Consider the following 20,033-nt stretch of genomic DNA (forward strand, 5'->3'; position numbering starts at 1 on the left):
TGACTCTGCCCCCCCAAGGGAATCGGCGCGCGACGATTGGAGTCGTGACGGGGGCGGGGCTCAGGGAGGTGGGCTGAGGAGGCGGGGCCTGGGTGGGGACAAAGCCGGGAAGAGGAAAAGCTCGGGCCCGCCCTCTGGTCCCTGCTTTCTGCAGGGGCCTCGTCAGAATCTGAGGCAGTGGGAGCCCGATTTGGGATTGCCTACCTATGCGCGTGAGTCTGAGCGTGTGAGCGGCTGTGGCGTCCCAGCTATTCGCCAGCATATCATCCCAGCAGGTAACCGTAGGTTCCAAGGGGCGGCCCCGGCCTCTGGCTGTAAGGGGAGGCTCTAATTCCGTCGAAGGCGGGAATGGGGAAAAGGAAAAAAGCGCAGATCTTGGGTATGGAGGGAGAAACTTAGCGTCGAGGCCTGCATGCAAGAAGGGAACAAATCCAGGTATTGAGAATGGGAAAAGAAAAAGGGGAGAGGATGCTGGATGCCTGGATATGCAGAAGGCCTGCTTTGGGGCTTGGGAGGGAGAAATTGGGCGGTGGGAAGTTGGATGCAATGACAAGGAGAAACCAGGTCTGCACTTGGGTTGGAAAAGCGAGCGGTGGCGGTTGCAAGAATATATGTAGAAGACTAAGCCTTGGGTGTAGGAGAAAGAAAACGGGCAGCAGCTGGGGGCTGGATGCAAAGAAGTCTGTAAGCCGAAGATGGGCGTCTGCAGGGAACTCAGGCGGCGGGGAATAGCTGAGGCCGATCCCTAGCGTCCGCCAGGGGGCGTGGAGGGGGCGGAGCTCCGGTGGCCTTCAGAGGGGTCGCTAGGCCACACGGGCCGAGAAGGAGTTCGGGGAGACGCCCCCGCCGGTTCCAAGTGCCTGGAGTTTAAAAGTTCCCAGCACCGGAGAGGGAAGGGGCGGGTGTGGAGACCCAGAAGGAGGAACCGATCCAGCCTTGGTTGCAGCCCTCTTGCACAACGGCCACAAGGATGGGTGCAGGCCGAGAGCCTGCTGTTCACAGCGACACTCAAGGACATGCAAACCCCAAGACCTGTTAACGGGTGACAAAGCGGGGACACACCCTCGAACGCTCAGACGTAATTCTGCTCCCATGACCTTTATTTAGAAAGTGCCTGCGGGCCTAAAACTGCCCTTTGCCCCTCTGAGTACACTCAGCACTGTACTTTAAACCAGATAACTGGGCTGTCTGGCTGGTATTAAAAACAGCTAAATTCTCCTGTGGGTGTTCTGTGTTAAGACTTTATATTCCTTGTTTTGTTTTAGGGGATAAACTATATTCAGTTGAGTCTGCAAGTCTGTGAGGAATTGGGGTGATAAGAAATTCATTCACTGTCAAGGTGAGAATTAGCAATTTTCTCCCTTCTGTACTTTCTTTGATGTGGCAGTACAGTGTTTAACTAGTCTTGGGGGCAAGCCAAGGCTCTGCAGGGGAGTGAGTCAGGAATATTTCCAACAACAAATTATAACAGCTTCCTTGTTCCTTTTCGTGCAGTATTTTCTCTGCAAGAGATTCTTTTTGCCCAGAAATTATTGTAGTTCATGAACTAGGCAAAAAACAATCTGGCCAAAAACTTGAGGTTGATGCAAATAATATTAAATGGCTCTTTTTTAATTAAACTACTCTGTATTGTTATTCTAGGTTTATTTTCTGGAATTGCACAAGTATACAAGTATGTTAGGAGATGGTATTCAGCTACTTTAAAACTAAATGAGCTGGTGCCTATTAGGAACAAATAGCCCTTCTTTCTGAAGTTGGGGTTGAGGTGGAGATAAAATCTGAGGGGCAACAAGGGTAGAGAAGTCAATCCAGTGGTGCCTCCAGCTTATACCGTGGAAATCAGATCCAGAAGAAATACAATTATGCTCCACATGATAGTAACAATAAAGCTTTACTTTTTTAGTTAAAAGATGGCAACAATTTCATGGCTAAGTAATGTGAGGAAAACCTGAAGTGTTTGAAGTATGCATTATGAGATAAAGATTATTGCAGCGAATACAATTGCTTTAACTGAGAAGGAAATTGTGAACTGAAAAAAAAATCACTCTTGACATTTTAGGTACAATATTTGACCTCTATTAACCGTATTTGCCATCAAGAAAAAATAGCCATGTCATAACTGTTGCACAATACTATATAGGAGCATGGCCATGGAAGTATAGTATCAGGAACCAGATAAGTTCACTACCTCCTTTTTTACTTTGCTTTAAAATAAGGATGGATGTGACAGTGGAATCAAACATGAACAAAATCATATGCTTTCAGCTGTACTATAAATTATACTTGACACTACAGATGGGAAGTAATTGACTCATGAGTCGTTGACTCATTCTGTTCATTTCTTTTATTCTAGTTTAGTTCTAGAAAGTTCCCCAAAGGAGTCTCCTAAACACTAGTAAGCAGAATTCTAGAATTACAAATTTGGGAAGTGAAAATGGTCCTGGGGACTGGAAATACATCCAGGCTTGTCAAGAAACTGAGGCTAACTGTGTACTAATCATTACATTTTTATTTAAAGACCACATTACTTTAGCTCAGTTTTTTAAGACAGACTGTTTTAGGTCTCTTATGTAATAATTTTTTTAAGTCAATTCTCTTGACTTTTCTAGTCCTTAAGAAAATAAAAGCAATTTGCAATTGTGTTGTTGGATTAAAAAAGAATTTCCAATAGAGCATCATTAGAAGGAATAGGTGACTTTTAGCAGGCTCAGGGGTTCTTCTGCCTCTAGAGACAAGCCGGGACATGGTCTTCATTGAAGCCTCACAGTTTCATTTCTTACAAAGGGTGCACCCTTGCACTTTCTGAGAATCCAATTGATTTGTATTGCTACCCCTACACCCTATCCTTAAAGTGCTATCTTCCTAGGACAGTGCACAGATTGTCCTGTCCCACTCACTAGCAGCTTACCCTTGCCTCTGAACAGCCAGAAGAAGATGACAGGGACATGCTTAGGTCTTGGGCAGTGGCCCTACTGTATACAGATTTCGCTAATTGAGAAATCACTTTGTTTTATTTAGCCCCACATCTCCAATGTCTGTGTTATCGCTAGGAAAACATAGTTGCACCAGGAATTCTTCATCTTAAAACTTCAGACTTAAAGTTTTCCTGAAGATGGGTCACAAGAATCAGGTGAATCTCCTCATGGCTAGTTATTTTATTAAATAACAAAAACAGCCTCTTTGAAGAGGGGAAATACTAGCACTCATCATTCTGCTTATCTTGAGAGCCCAGTAAAATAAAGAGTTGGACTGAAGTGTTCAGTAAACATGAGAGTGTGGAAATAATCTCATTTCATAAGACAAATCAGGAGTTGAGAATAATGATTGCATTATGAAGGGCATGTTACAGGGTCAGGCTTCCCCACGCTCCAGCCAGGTGGCCTTGGGAAAGCTATTTCTCTTTTAACAAAGTAAAATGGGAAAATAATGTCCATTTTTTTTAGAATTGTTATGAGGGCTAACTCAGAAACCGCATGTGAAACATAACAATACTTTGTACAGAGAAGGTGCTCAGTTCTAATGGCAAATATAATTGTTCTTACCACCTTTTTATTCAACTGCACATAAATTGAATTGTATGAATTGTTCTTTCAGTAGTCACCACATTGTTCATATATTTTGTTTCCACTTTATAATGAAATAAATGACAAGGCATGTATTTTTTTTTTCTTTTTAGGTTTATTGAAATCAAAATGTCCAAAAAAATCAATGGTGGTTCTGTGGTAGAGATGCAAGGAGATGAAATGACACGAATCATCTGGGAATTGATTAAAGAGAAACTCATTTTTCCCTATGTGGAATTGGATCTACATAGGTAAATCAGTTACCCCTCCATGTAGCAAACTCAGAAAGTATAATCTGGCTGGGCATGGTGGTGCACACCTGTAGTCCCAGCTACTTAGGAGGCAGAGGCAGGAGGATCCCTTGAGATCAAGAATTCAAGTCCAGCCTGGGCAACAGAGTGAGGCCTCATCACTGAAAAAAAAAAAAGGAGTGGGGAGGGGAAACAGTAAGAAAAAAAAAAAAGAATGTAATCTAAATTATTTTGAGGTGAAGTTAGCTTTTTTTCCATATATATAGCTATGTTTTGTGAATAAAGCTTTTTAAGCCTAAATATATTCAGATGAATCTTCTATTTTAATTTTAACGTACTGCTAGAAAAACTGGATTTATCATCTAAAAGTCAAGAATTATAATGGAAAGAATTGTTTTCAGATTCTTCTAACCCTCTGTTTCCTGTGAAGGTTTTATTTGTAATAAAGCAGTGGCTAAGAGTAGTACAGTGTATTGAGAAAAGGAAAATAAGAGAGGATGTAAGAAACAGGAAACTAAACTCAGTTAATACAATTTTGTCATTTCAAACTCAATCTTCTGTCACCCTATTTAGTCAATGGACCAGTTTCCTTTTCATTCCTCGCCTTTTGCCCTTTTCATACAATTGTAGTGCAGAAAGAATTCATGAAATTACTTAACTGAACCCCTCTTTTCCAGCAAAAGTTCCCTTAAATCCCTTTGCCCTATGTGTTAAGTGCTTGGGGACAGATGTAAAAGTCTATGTAAGTCTCTCATTTTTTTGCTGTGTTTTTCATAAACTTGCTTCTGCCCTTTGTACCTTTAACTAGGTACAGATAGAATTTTTAAAAAGGGTAAAGTGGCTGAAGAATGGCATAGTAAAATATTGAGCAACACATTTCAGCCAAACTATTGGCAACTCTAAGTGTGTTTGCCTCAGCCCAGAATTAGTCATCAAAATTTGTCCTAAGGACCTGTTATTTGAGTGGAGACACTTAATTCACATAATTTCATTAAATATTCTTTTTAATTGTTCTAAGCTGCTGATGTCTATATTGCAATCATGATGAGATATAAATACTTGCAGAAGTCAACCAAGCATATAGGAAATTAGGCATAAAAACATCTTCCAACTAGGTTAAAAAAAAGCATTTTAGGAATTCCTGTTTCATAACTTTACATGACAATAGGTGAACTTGCAGGGTTCTTGCCCTTATAAAGGCTGCAAATAGGCTTTGAGCCTCTTTAGCTTAGAATCCTGAGTTTTAAAGGGGAGTCACTATGCCTAGGAGGAAGGAAGTTGGTGGCTGCAGACTAAATAATTTTTGGAGGCTCAAACAAGTTTTAAATGTTGCCAAAATTGCTATTATTATCATCACTGACTGGTTCCTTTTGAGGAGAATGGAGCGATAGTTTGTTTTATGTAGGCTAGACAGTGGACTGGGCAATTTGTTCCTTCTTTTCTTAGAAATGTTAAGAAGACAAGCAAAAAATCTACTAATTTGCTCGTTGCTTTTTCTCCTGAGAAATGGTTCCTAGGAACATGAAAACTGCTGATTATACTTCTTGTTGGAGTTGGGACTGGATCAGCAGTTCCTATGCAAGAAGATAACAAAGGACATGACTTTGCTAGATTTATATGAATTATTTCAAGTTGAAGCAGTTGGGAATGATTTTTGTTTGGAAATATGTCAAGATTACTACCTCTTTGTTTGCATCATGAGTTGGGTAGGATGTCTAAGAAAGGAAGATAAGGGAACTCAAAAGAAATCTAGAGGCTTAATAGTTCAGCAAGTTTTGAGAGCTGAAAAACTTTTCTTGAAATCCTTGGAGAATAGAAGAAATTGTTAGTTTGTTTTCTTGCTTCTTAACCAACTATTACATGGTTCAAATAAAGCTTTGCAGTCATTTTCTATGCTCCCTGGACAACCAACATTCTTTCTGCTCTGAATGACCTGCCATCTTAGTGTTGGTATATATTAAGCTGTAACTCTCCAGTATATACAAAACCATCGATGGATTCCATTACTTATCCAATAAACTGTAGGCTTGTTTCCAGAGCAAACACTTGTTCAAGAATTGGAGAAACAACCGGGCATGGTAGCAGGTGCTTGTAGTCCTAGCTACTCAGGAGGCTGAGGCAGGAGAATAACTTGAACCCAGGAGGCAAAGGTCGCAGTGAGCCAAGATCATGCCACTGCACTCCAGCCTGGGCAACAGAATGAGACTCATTTCAAAAAAAAAAAAAATTAGGGAAAGGTTCACTTTATGACTAACTGGCATTAATGAAGGAGTCATTAACATTTTTGGCATCAACTGTCACATCTTTACCTCCCACCACTTTAATGCTAAAGTACAAAACAATCCTTTAAGCCCTCGTGCCCCCTTTATTTTTAAAGAACAATATTTACTAAGGGAAAAAGGTGGTGCTTAGGCTTACACTTAATTATACTAATCATATGGAGAGAACCAGGCCATTATTGCCTCTATGTGGTGAGAAACAGGAGTCAAAGGGCAGAGTTTGATGGTTTCTGTTCAGTTTCCTGATAGACAACTTCCCATTACAAGAGAAGGGGTGGCGGCCCAGCAGTCCAGCCTCTCTTAGTTCTCTTTTTAGTTGGCACCCATCTTCTGTGTTTAGGGTGTGCTAATGATAAAACTTGGAAGATTTTGGTGTACTTGGAACCTGCACTTTCTGCAAAGTGAGCTCTGTATGCCATCACTGCAGTTATAGGTTATAACTATAACCTGTTTGTCTGAAAAAATGTGCTTCTAATTTTTCTCTTTCAAGCTATGATTTAGGCATAGAGAATCGTGATGCCACCAATGACCAGGTCACCAAAGATGCTGCAGAAGCTATAAAGAAATATAACGTTGGCGTCAAGTGTGCCACTATCACCCCTGATGAGAAGAGGGTTGAGGAGTTCAAGTTGAAACAAATGTGGAAATCACCAAATGGCACCATACGAAATATTCTGGGTGGCACGGTCTTCAGAGAAGCCATTATCTGCAAAAATATCCCCCGGCTTGTGAGTGGATGGATAAAACCCATCATCATAGGTCGTCATGCTTATGGGGATCAAGTAAGTCATGTTGGCATAATTTGGTTTTCCATATTCTTATTTCATGGCCCAGAATTTCCAACTTATATGTGTTTTATTCTTATCTTTTGGTATCTACACCCATTAAGCAAGGTACAAAATTGAGAAATGCATATATGTATAACTGTATATTTATATACATTTAGCTAAAGGTAAATACAAATAAACTTACAAATAGGCACCCATCTCAACACATCATTTTTTTTAAACATGCTATTTTTTTTCCTTTATCCTTTCATTCAGTTATACCATATGATATTGCCATTTTTATGTTGGTAATTTCATATGGTTCAACAAGATCTGTAGTTTTCAACATTGGCTGCACAATAAGATCTCCTTACAAGTTTTTTTGATGGTTTTGTTTGGCTTTGCTTGATTTGTTTCTTTGTTTTAGTTCCAGTGCTTAAGTCTCACCCTATACAAATTGAAATCTGAATTCTATGGGGTTCAGGCATTTTAAAGCTCCCCAGGTGAATCTAATGTGCAAAGTTGAGAATCACCAAAGATTGTATTAAACATGATCTCATCATGCATAAAAGAAAAAACTGCTGTGTACCATGGTTCACATCTGTAATCCTAGCACTTTAGAGGCTGAGTTGGAAGGACCGCTCGAGGCCAGGAGTTTGACACTAGTCTGGACAACACAGCAAGACCCTGTCTCTACAAAAATGAAAAGTGTTTCAATAATTATGTCAGTTGCTCATGGAAGATCCAGTTTTGTTGTTTATTCATATATAAAGTGAATAGGCAAAGCTGAGTGCAGTGGCATGTGCCTGTACTCCCAGCTACTTGGGAGGCTTAGACAGGGGAATCCCTTAAGCCCAAGAGTTCAAGGTTACAATGAGCTATGATCACACCACTGCACTCCAGCGTAGACAACAGAGCAAGACCCTGTCTCAAAAAAGAAAAAAAAAAACTGACTCGGTAGTTGAAAGCAGCCTTACTAAAGCGTTCCTTCCTGCCTGGAAAAAAAGTATTGCTGCTTTACTTCTGTACCAGTAGGCTCATTGCCAAAGTAAGCAGAAAAACTGCCAACTAAACAAAATCAAAGTTCAGTGTTGAAACAGGTTTCAGACTTTGATAGAAAGTAGTTTATGTCTTATAAGAACCTTAAGGCCGGGCATGGTGGCTCACGCCTGTAATCCCAGCACTTTGGAAGGCCGAGGAGGGTGGATCACGAGGTCAAGAGATCAAGACCATCCTGGTCAACATGGTGAAACCCCGTCTCTACTAAAAATACAAAAAATTAGCTGGGTATGGTGGCGCGTGCCTGGTAGGGGACTTTGTATGTCAAAAATGTTTTGTGTAAAGTAGGTATTTAATCTTTATTGTTGCTTACTGCTCTTTTGCCAATTGTTATTAGTATTTCTCTACACATATAGATGTGACTGGCACCTGCTGGTACCTAACTCTGCAAGTGTCTGATTCAAGTCATTGAAGAAGATAATGCAGCAAAGACCTGTGGATGTCTAGTGTATGCCAAGCACATTATTCCACTGAGTAGCTGAGGCCCATGAGGGAGGTGTCTGTCCTTGAACAGCCCTTTCCTAAAAATCATCATCTTCCCATTGTAGCTGCTGCCAGAATGATTTATTGCTCCATATGAACAAGTCATATAACACTAGTAACAATTGTACCATGAGAGACTGAGCCCTGATGGCCTAAGTAAGGACAAGACCTCGAGTCATTTGACCTTAGATGCATTATTTCTACTATATCATATTTCTCTCCTTGTCAGATTGATGTAAGAATCAAATGAGATGATGCAAGTCAAGCACTTAAAGCATCTGGTGTAGAGTAAGGACAAAACATTAGCTACCTCAACACTACAACTAGTATTGTTACCATCACACTCTAGGGAGAGTTCCCTGACTTCCATGCCATGGTCATCTCTTTTCCTCTGCCATCCTATAGCTTTTTCTTTTTTTTTTTTGTCTATACCCTCTTTTGGCATTTCAAAGCTCTTCTTTCACTTATGTATGTCTTTATTGGGTTGTAAACTTCCTAAAGGAAAGTGGCTTATGTTATTCTCTGTCCTCTCCAGATCAGTGCTCAGAAAATTTTCCTGTACATCACATAGGCACCTGATAAATATTTATTGATTTGGGGAAACTTCTGGACCTGTTTATTCCCATCTCCTAAAAAAAAAAAAAAATTTGACAAACTGCCCTACTTGTCTAGGTGCCTTCTAGGTCTATATTGTATGTATATTTTCCTTATAATTCCTGCCTGGGTATTTTCTCTTCTTTATACCTTTTTTTACCCCCTACACAGTACAGAGCAACTGATTTTGTTGTTCCTGGGCCTGGAAAAGTAGAGATAACCTACACACCAACTGACGGAACCCAAAAGGTGACATACCTGATACATAACTTTGAAGGTATGTATGATTGTAGCATAAGCTTCATCTTTTTTTAAAAAAGCAAATGATTTAGATCACATTTTTATTATTTTTTAAAGTTAGTTATGTGGCTGCCTAAAAATACAATCTGAATCTACAGTGTTTTTGCAAAACCCGAAATCTGACATAAAAAAGTAATTTGCTTCCATGGCTTCTTGTGGCATGAATAAAGGCACAAAAGGGTTAGCCACTTAATTGGAAATGCCTTTAGACAAAGACAAGGAGATAATCATGCATTTATCTTAAACACAGAGAGAAGGTTGGCAGAAATCTGTTATGCATGAATTATATACATTAAATATTAATATCCCCAAATTACCCAGCATATAATCCTGCCCTTTGCTCTGATAGGGTTTGTATCTGGAAGAGGTTGCATTACATATTTAATAAAGTTTTCTTCTTGCTTTCTGAGTATTTCTCCTGCCAAAGTGGAACATTTGCTTTTTGCCTTTTTTTCCCAGCTACCCTGCTACCTTTGAAGGTCCATTATGGCAAATCCCACCCAAAAGTTGTTGAAAGAACTAGTGGGCCCTTTTCCTTCACTATTGAAGTTGTTGAAAGCACTCACACAAATGCAAAAACCCAACACTCACCTAGCTTTTGTTTTTCTTGCCTCTTCTAAATAATACTACTTATTGGAATCTGGTTCTGCAGGCCTCAGCACCTTATACCCTGAGCCCGTTAATCCTGGGCATTGGCACGGATTCAAATTTTATCTTTAATAATAACAAAGTTCAATAAGAGTTGTAAAACAGTAGCATAATTATTTCTACCAAGTACAGTAGCAGTACTCAGTATCCTCCAGGATATTATAAGAATTTTCATTCATTATTTGAAATGCAAGTTTTTCTCAAGAACTGAGGATTGACTACACCCTTGAAGTTTAAAATAGATGTTGGGAATTGTAAAGGTAGGCGTGTTAATCCATTCTTGCGTTGCTATAAAGAAATACCTGACGCTGCATAAACTGTAAAGAAAAGAGGTTTGATTGGCTCATGGTTCTGCAGGCTGTACAAGTATGGCTCCAACACCTGTTCCTGGTGAGGGCCTCAGGAAGCTTCCAATCTTGGGAGAAGTTGAACAGACAAAGGCATATCACATGGCAAGAGTGGGAGCAAGAGAAAGAGAAGGGGGAGGTCACAGACTCTTGTAAACAACCAGATTTCAAGTGAATTAACTGAGTGAGAACTCACTTCATCACCTAGGGAGATAAGGGATCCAGCCCCATATTCCAGTCACCTCCCACCAGGCCCCACCTCCAACATTGGGAATCACATTTCAACATGAGATTTGGAAGGGACAAATATCCAAACCTTATCAGTATGTAAATGAGAGTTTCAAAATTATTTGCCTTTTCTTACATGTATTTCTGGTTCATATCAGTTTTTAGTATTTCTGCATCTTCAGGATTTTAGACTGATTTTCATTTCTATTGTCCTTTCAAAACAAGTTAGAGTGTCCTTATCTATAACTGACTTTTCTGTCATTATGTCATTATGTGCCTCAGAAACTTGTGGAATATTCAGGTTGGAAACCTGTCTGGGACTTCTGAAGTCTAGTCTCAGATGTGAGAGCTGAGAAGTAGGTCATCTGGTTGTGGTGGGTGACTTTAGCCTTATTACAACTACATGACATTTACCTTTCTCCCTTTTTTTCCTCTCATTGGTTTCTCCTCTACAGAGGGTGGTGGTGTTGCCATGGGGATGTATAATCAAGATAAGTCAATTGAAGATTTTGCACACAGTTCCTTCCAAATGGCTCTGTCTAAGGGTTGGCCTTTGTATCTGAGCACCAAAAACACTATTCTGAAGAAATATGATGGGCGTTTTAAAGACATCTTTCAGGAGATATATGACAAGTAAATATAGTTCTTTTTTTAACTTTTTCTTTATTCTCAAGGAAGCTGGCATTTCTCATGTAGAGTATATATATCTCCCTAACACTATGATTCTGGGGAAAATTGAGTGAAAATCATCACTATCCCTTAAAGATAAGGGCAAAATTGAGGTTTAGCAGGAGGGAAACAAAACCACTCTGAGTTGCTTTTAGAAGATAAACGTGTTCTTAAATAAGCGCCGCACATGAATTTTTTCAGTCATTTTCTTTTTTTTTTTTTTTTTTTTTTTTTTTTTTTTTTTGAGACGGAGTTTCGCTCTTGATACCCAGGCTGGAGCGCAATGGCGCGATCTCGGCTCACCGCAATCTCCGCCTCCTGGGTTCAGGCAATTCTCCTGCCTCAGCCTCCTGAGTAGCTGGGATTACAGACACGCGCCACCGTGCCCAGCTAATTTTTTTGTATTAGTAGAGACGGGGTTTCACCATGTTGACCAAGATGGTCTCGATCTCTTGACCTCGTGATCCACCCGCCTCGGCCTCCCAAAGTGCTGGGATTACAGGCTTGAGCCACCGCGCCCGGCCATTTTCTTTAATGTTTAAATAAAAGTACCTTGTTAGAGATAGGAAGTTGTAATTTTCTTGTGGCAGTTTCTAAGTCAGACCCATTTCCATTCTTCTGAAGCCCATTGTTAGAATTTTAAATTCTGTTTTAGTGGAGTCATTTGAACTTAAGTCTAAGTTTATAACAACGCTGGCTTCCACAGCACAGGAGGTGAGCATGTGTTAATATTTAACATGGCATAACTCCCTTTAGGTGCAAGTGTTCAGGCCAAGGCTTGGGTTTTAGATGAGAAATCTTTCCTGAGGCATTTTGATTCCTTCTCCTGCTACCCATCTATACCAAGCCCAGAAACTGTCCCAGAATATATTTAATTTCCTGAATGACACCAAGCAGTAGAACGGTCTTTTCAAAAATACATTTTTAAAATAAGCTAAATCTCAAGAATCTGATCTATTGTATAATGAAAACTGAAAAGTAAAGTAGTCCTTGGGATACTCTACTGTCTCACTTAATTCTCACAGCTTCCCTGCAAGGTGGGTAAAATTGTTCTTACAGATGGCCAAATTGAGTTTCACAGCTAGAAAATGATTGGGCTGGGATTTGAGCCAATGTCTGTCAGATTCCTGAGTTTCTGCCACTTCTACTAAAATATGCTGCTTCTTGTGTGTCCCATCTTCCCTTTAGGACAAGCAGATGATATCCCTAACAAAATCCATTTTCTTTATTATTATTCTCTTTTGTCTCTTGTTTCTTAGGCAGTACAAGTCCCAATTTGAAGCCCAGAAGATCTGGTATGAGCATAGGCTTATCGATGACATGGTAGCCCAAGCTATGAAATCAGAAGGAGGCTTCATCTGGGCCTGTAAAAACTATGATGGTGACGTGCAGTCAGACTCTGTAGCCCAAGGTACGGAGATGGAGCCTGGCCTGTAGTAACTGGGTCTTTCCAGGGTATTTCTCTAATTTGGGAAGGGGAGTTTTATAGTCCTTTGTTGTAAAATCATGGAATGTTAAAACATCAAGTCCAACATCTTGTCTGACGGCTAAGGATATTAAGCTCAGACTAGAGAAGTGATTGCTCAAGAACACATGGGAAGTAAATGAGTGGGTTGACACTCCTGGCTCCAGCCTTAGATGTTAACACAGTTTCTCTCGCAACCTTTTCCCCACTTGAGGTTTTAAAGCCTACCTGATCTGCAAATCACTCCCTTTACCTGCCCTCATTGTCCTTTGGTGAAAATGTAAAAAACCAGGGCACTCAGGCAAGGAAAGATAAAGTGAGGAGCCTGATCATGTCATAACCAAGCTTTGGTGCCTGCAAAGCTCATTTATCTGGTAGCAGGACCTACTCAGGTCCCTCTGCCAGCTGCTGTTCTGGTAGAATATAAAACAAATGTGTTTGGCCAGGCACGGTGACTCCCGCCTGTAATCTCAGCACTTTGAGAGGCCAAGGCAGTGGATCACTTGAGGCCAGGAGTTCAAGACCAGCCTGGCTAACATAGCAAAACTCCATCTCTACCAAAACAAAAGCAAAAAAAACCAGGTGCATTCACATGCCTGTAGTCCCAGCCACTCAGGAGGCTGAGGCATACGAATTGCTTAAGCCTGGGAGGCAGAGGTTGCAGTGAGCCAAGATCGCACCACTATACTCCAGCCTGGGCAACAGAGCAAGACTCTGTCTCAAAAACAACAACAAAAAAAAACAAGTGATTTTGTTTACTGCTTAGCTTACACACAAAGAAATTGAGCAAAGAACCCAGGGCTGTTTATAGAAATTCCAGGAAAAGTTTTGTATATGGGGTAAGGGCCAAATCAACAGAAACACAGCCCCTGATTTCCTCAGCACCAAGTTGCCCTTCAGTTTCCATTGCCGATGGTAGCTGTGTGAACTTGAATCTCTCCAGAGGAATGTTTGTTAACTTTAATTATGTTTGCTTTTCCCAAGAAGTAGGCATGTCCTCTCAGTTTGAAAATCAGTAGACCAACCAGGTTAAAGATAACTTTTATGTCGGATAAAGGAGTTACCCAAGTCTCCTTACCCTCCTTCTGTTTCTCTACATCCTCACAATCATTTGTACTGAATGCAACAGAGGAAGGAGTGTTGTTGCTTTGTGATGACTCCATGGTTGATTATTAACTTCACAGGTGATGTTGGGAGATAGCAAAAATGGAGAAAAGAAGAAAATTAATTCTATAGATACAAGAGTTGTAAATGTGGTTCTTTCAATAAGAAACCACAGAAGAGAACTGTTATATTGAGGGTATTAGAGAGAGCAAGGAAGGGTAAGTGGGATGTTCTTGTATCCAACTGATCCTATGTTTACCTGCCTTTTTTCCTAGTTTCAGCAAGTGTATGAACAGCTTGAGGGTAGGAGACAGCTCTCATCCATCTTTATTTCCCCAGAACGGCAGACCATTGCACATAAGAATAACAATAATAGATTGAGCTCTTACTCTATGTCTACTACTATTCTAAGGAATATAAATACATATTATTTTCATATATATTTATGAATATATGTATATTTATCTAATCCCACAGCAACCTGATGAAGTAGGTGCTGTTATTACTCCCATTTTACAGATAAGAAAACTGAGCCGCAGTAGCTATGAAGTCATAGAACTAGGGTGCAATGCAGGCAGTTGGACCCTGAGCCCTCCATCAGGGAGCAGGTACCCCTGAGATTAGTAAGGGAAAAATGCAGCCTTTCCAGACACATTGGCTCTGACATCTGGAGCAGGGATCCTGCCTTCTGAAAGGCAGAATTATTGGTGATTCCATGTACTCATGTTTACTTTGTTTACCAAGATCTATCAAGATTGAGTCATTAATGCTCTCATCTCCGAGAGACTGAGTGCTCCTCATGCAGTCAGACCCAATGCCTCATGCTCCATCACTTACAGGGTATGGCTCTCTCGGCATGATGACCAGTGTGCTGGTTTGTCCAGACGGCAAGACAGTAGAAGCAGAAGCTGCCCATGGGACTGTAACCCGTCACTACCGCATGTACCAGAAAGGACAGGAGACGTCCACCAATCCCATTGGTAAGATGGTGTTTACGTTGATTTCTCATCAGAGAGTGCCCTCCAAAAGATATCTCCAAAGCAGCTCAGATGTGTTCCTTTGGCTGCTCAGTGTTTTGTGTGTAAAGTCATCACCGAGTAGCTGATTTGTTCTAGTCATAAAATCTATTTGAATATGCTTCTTAAAATACACAATACATGCTTTTCTGTTTGTGGGAGAACACAGGTTATAGAGAAGAATGTTATTAACAAGCATTTTCCTTCACCTCTGGTACAGTGAAATGTCACATAAGGCTACAAATCTAAAAGTCACATGGATAGATCCTTTCAACAAGTTTCAAAGACAGCAACTTAAAAAGAGATTACTATAGGGAACCAGCCCCACACCCCACCAGTGGGTGCCCCAAGTTTGGTGGCAACAAAGAAACTAGAAAAAGACAGATTAAGAATGAAAGTGGGACCAGGGGACCATCACTTTTTACTGGAGGCAGTAAAGGCCCCGAGCTCTGGTTTCCACAGTATTTATTGAACATAATCACTTTTATCTACAGTGCAGGTGGTAGGGTGAATCGGTGAAGGATGAATCAGTGAAGGGAGCCTGTGCATCAAACATAAAATTGATAGCAGTTGTGGTTTATGTGAGTTTCTCAAGAACTAAAAGCATATGCTTATCAATAGACAGTGCAGCTAGTAGGAATGGGCTTAGCAAGGAGCCTACATGTCTGGCTACATTCCAGTGCTTCAAGGGAGTGTTACGTCCTTGGGCACTGGGCACTATGTTTAGAATATTAGATCTTAGGTCACTCTGTTCCTGGGAACATGCTGGCATAGAGAGGCCTTCCTCTCCAGAGGCCTCCATAGCCTTCTGCAGTTTATTGTTCCTGATTTCTCTTTTTTTTTTTTTTTTTGAGACAGAGTTTCGCTCTTGTTACCCAGGCTGGAGTGCAATGGCGCGATCTCAGCTCACCGCAACCTCCGCCTCCTGGGTTCAGGCAATTCTCCTGCCTCAGCCTCCTGAGTAGCTGGGATTACAGGCATGTGCCAACATGCCCAGCTAATTTTTTGTATTAGTAGAGACGGGGTTTCACCATATTGACCAGGATGGTCTCGATCTCTTGACCTCGTGATCCACCCGCTTTGGCCTCCCAAAGTGCTGGGATTACAGGCGTGAGCCACCACACCCGGCCTGTTCCTGATTTCTTTTATTCATTACTTATAACCAGTTTATGTAGGTACACTGTAAACCCTTTCTCCATTGCTGCTTCCCCCAACAATTACAGCCTGGAAAAAGGAGACCAATATAGACAAGAGATAGAGGAGATTGTGACCTTTTTCAAATTAGAAAATACCTTAAGTTTCAAGCACTAGTACCATGCCATAAAAATGTGTTTTCTTAAAGTTTTTGTTTGGTAAAATATTTCCAACTCTCCTAAAACACCTAGCCCATGTGGTTAGTACCAAAACAAAAAACTATTCTATTTTTGGGAACTATGAAACATTTGGAAACCTCTATAACTGGGGTGATTGGAGTGTTGGGATTTTTCTCCCTCTTTCAGCTTCCATTTTTGCCTGGACCAGAGGGTTAGCCCACAGAGCAAAGCTTGATAACAATAAAGAGCTTGCCTTCTTTGCCAATGCTTTGGAAGAAGTCTGTATTGAGACAATTGAGGCTGGCTTCATGACCAAGGACTTGGCTGCTTGCATTAAAGGTTTACCCAAGTAAGTATAAGATGCCCTAGCTTCTGTGGCCAAATTAACACCTATTCTCACTGAGCTCAGAGCATCAGTGCTTTCTGGAATTATATAAATTGTTATTCATCATCTAGTTCAAGAGTCGCAGACATTATCTGTAAATTGTCAGATAGTGAACGTTTTAGGTTTTGTGGGACATACAGTCTTTGCAACTACATAGCTACTCAACTGTGCCTTGCCATTGCAGCAGGAAAGCAGTCATAGACAATACAGAATCAAATGATATGGCAACACCCTAATCAAACTTTTATGTTCGGTACCAGGCTCAATTTGGTTTACCTGCTGGGCTGTAATTTGCTAACATCCAATCTAGTTGACAATCATTGAATGAAAAGGTTCTTTTTAATTTTAAGAAGCAGATTATAGACAAAAAGAAACAAAGGTACTTCAGAGACTATTTTATTCTACTTTGTTTTCATTAACTTACCAATGAGAAAAGTGAGCAGCACAAATTTAAGGTGTGCAATTGATCATAGTCCCTTAAGTATCTATAACCAATATTTGGGCAAATATTTGAGACCCCATACATTACAGAGAATTTTTCTGAGAATATGATAGCCAGTATCCTGGGGGGATTGGCTCCATGTCTCAACCGGTGCATCTGCAGAGGTCTCAACTAGGGTCTGTATACCCCATAATGGGGATATACTTGATCACTGCATGTTTCTTAATTTAAATTTCCAGCAAAAAAAAAAGGATTGCAGTGTTTGAAATGATCTTATCAGGGGAATACCTTTGTAGCCTATTAGGCACCTATCAGCAGGATTATGTTATCCAGTCCATTGTCTTTTGTTTTTCTTAAGTAAGACACTGTTAGATATAACAGCATTATAACTTTTTTTTTTTTTTTGAGACGGAGTCTCGCTCTGTCGCCCAGGTTGGAATGCAGTAGTGCAATCTCAGCTCACTGCAACCTCCACCTCCCGGGTTCAAGTGATTCTCCTACCTCAGCCTCCAAGTAGCTGGGATTACAGGCATGTGCCACCACACCCGGCTAATTTTTTGTATTTTTAGTAGAGATGGGGTTTCACCGTGTTAGCCAGAATGGTCTCGATCTCCTGACCTCATGATCCATCCGCCTCAGCCTCCCAAAGTGCTGGGATTATAAGCGTGAGCCACTGCACCCGGCCATACTATAACTGTTTTAAGGACATGTGATAGTTTTTGGGAAGGTGGGTAAAGGTTTAGCTATGTCCTGAATAAGTTTTGCTATGTTTGAGAATAAGGAAGAAGTGGGATGATTTCTATCTCAGCAGCATTAGTATGAACTGAAATTCCATGATAATATCACCCTCAAAGCTACATGGCAAGAGACCTAACTGAATGTATGTGGATGAGACTCTACTGCAGGCTGCCTAGAGAGCCTAAGTACTGAGCCTGCGTCAGTCCCAGGAACCTATAGACAAAATCTATAGACAATGAACATGGGGTTTCACCATGTTGGTCAGGCTGGTCTCAGTGAACACAGTCATTCTCTATAGATTTTGTAGCTTACTAACATGAATGCGTTTTCTTTCTGAAACAAATAGAATACTAGTTTAAGTAGCATTTCTAGGATTTTACCTCTACCTGCTACCATATCAGAGACAAACTACATTTTCTCTTTTTCCTCCCCTATTAGCGTGCAACGTTCTGACTATTTGAATACCTTTGAGTTCATGGACAAACTTGGAGAAAACTTGAAGATCAAACTAGCTCAGGCCAAACTTTAAGTTCATACCTGGGCTGAGGAGGATAAGTGTCTTTTGGTAACTAAGTCTACTGGTTTACATTTTTCTGTAACACACTCAAGGATAAAGGCAAAATCAATTTTGTAATTTGTTTGGAAGCCAGAGTTTATCTTTTCTATGAGTTTACAGCCTTTTTCTTATATATACAGTTATTGCCACCTTTGTGAATGTGGCAAGGGACTTTTTTAAATTTTATTTTATTTTCTAGTAGCAGCCTAGGAATTCAGTGAGTACTCATTTGTATTCACCGTCACTTTTTCTCATGTTCTAATTATAAATGACCAAAATCAAGAGTGCTCAAAAGGGTAAATGATAGCCATAGTATTGTTCCCTAAAATATGCGTAAAGTAGAAATTTACTCCCCTCCCCTCCCTTCCTGCACAGGAAGATTCTGGTGTCATAGATGTCCTGTTTCGTGAGGAATAGCTGTACATTAAACTTGCATATGACTGGAACAAGGTATGAGTGTAACTCAGATGTGTTGAAGATACTGCAGTCATTTTTGTAAAGAGCTTGCTGAACGTTTCCAATAGACTAAATATTGTTTAGGCCACAGAAGAGTTTGGAATCCAGAATACATACTACCAGGAGGTTTGTCCTCTCTTTCTCGTTCTCCTCCTGGCCTGGCCTGGCCTGGCCTGAATATTATGCTACTCTAAATAGCATATTTCATCCAAGTGCAATAACCTAAGCTGCATCTTTTTTGGACTTCTGGCCTGTTTCATTTCTTTTATATAAATGTGATTTCTCAGAAGTTGGTATTAAACACTATTCTAGTCCTTATCTTCTCCTGAACTGTTGATTTAATTAAAATTAAGGGTCAATGACTACTCTTCTGCGTTTCTGTTTATTGGATGCCAACCACCATGCTACATCCTAGCCATAGGCATGTAATCTGAAAAAAATTCTCTGCTCTCAAGAAGTTTACCATGGTGGAAATAGATAAGTAAACAGTAAGATGTAGATCCTGCAGTGAAAGGATAGAAGACCAAAGATGGAATTAAAGGAAGAATTAAGGAATATCAGAGAAGAGATTCTCTCTATGCACATGCTAAGGGGTTTAGTCATTATCTTATAAATTATTAGGGAGCCAGTGAAGACTTTTAAGAAATAAGGGACTCGATCATATTTTTTATTTTTTGAGACAGAGTTTTGCTCTCGTTGCCCAGGCTGGAGTGCAATGGCACGATCTTGGCGCACTGCAGCCTCCTCCTCCCAGGTTCAAGTGATTCTCCTGCCTCAGCCTCCCGAGTAGCTGGGAATACAGGCATGCGCCACTACACCTGGCTAATTTTGTATTTTTAGTAGAGATGGGGTTTCCCCATGTTAGTCAGGCTGGTCTCAAACTCCTGACCTTAGGTGATCCGTCTGCCTCAGCCTCCCAAAGTGTTGGGATTGCAGACATGAGCCAGCGGGTGCCCAGCCATATTTTTATTTTTTAAAAATACCACTCTGGGAAACTTTTACAAAGAATGAATAGAGGCTTTGGGAGGCCGAGGTGGGCAGATCACAAGGTCAGCCTGCCCAATATGGTGAAACCTTGTCTCTACTAAAAATAGTAAAATTAGCTGGGCGTCGTAGTGTGCTCCTATAGTCCCAGCTACTCAGGAGGCTGAGGCAGAAGAATTACTTGAACCCAGAGGTGGAGGTTGCAGTGAGCCGAGATTGTACCACGGCACTCCAGCCTGGGCGACAGAGCAAGACTCTGTCTCAAAAAAAAAAAAAGAATGGGGGCTGGGCGTGGTGGCTCACGCCTGTAATCCCAGCACTTTGGGAGGCCGAGGCAGGTGGATCACGAGGTCAAAAGATCGAGACCATCCTGGTTAACATGGTGA

At 40.8% G+C, this 20,033-nt stretch overlaps 2 protein-coding genes across 2 annotated transcripts in view; one reads left to right on the forward strand and one right to left on the reverse strand.

The window, feature by feature from the left end:
- Positions 1-20,033, reverse strand: part of PIKFYVE (phosphoinositide kinase, FYVE-type zinc finger containing) — a 222,236-nt gene that overhangs the window by 100,558 nt on the left and 101,645 nt on the right. The gene's annotated exons all lie outside the window — the stretch shown is intronic.
- Positions 112-19,028, forward strand: IDH1 (isocitrate dehydrogenase (NADP(+)) 1). Its single transcript, XM_012446274.3, has 10 exons — positions 112-275; positions 1,266-1,339; positions 3,677-3,814; positions 6,584-6,875; positions 9,168-9,273; positions 10,975-11,152; positions 12,448-12,599; positions 14,597-14,737; positions 16,273-16,435; positions 18,090-19,028. The coding sequence occupies exons 3-10, from the start codon at positions 3,693-3,695 to the stop codon at positions 18,178-18,180; spliced, it is 1,245 nt and encodes a 414-aa protein (XP_012301697.2). The 5' UTR covers positions 112-275; positions 1,266-1,339; positions 3,677-3,692; the 3' UTR covers positions 18,181-19,028.

The sequence above is a fragment of the Aotus nancymaae genome, unplaced genomic scaffold (assembly GCF_030222135.1).
Source record: "Aotus nancymaae isolate 86718 unplaced genomic scaffold, 86718_ANA_hifiasm-v0.15.2.pri h1tg000008l, whole genome shotgun sequence".
NCBI classification, from domain to species: Eukaryota; Metazoa; Chordata; class Mammalia; order Primates; family Aotidae; genus Aotus; species Aotus nancymaae.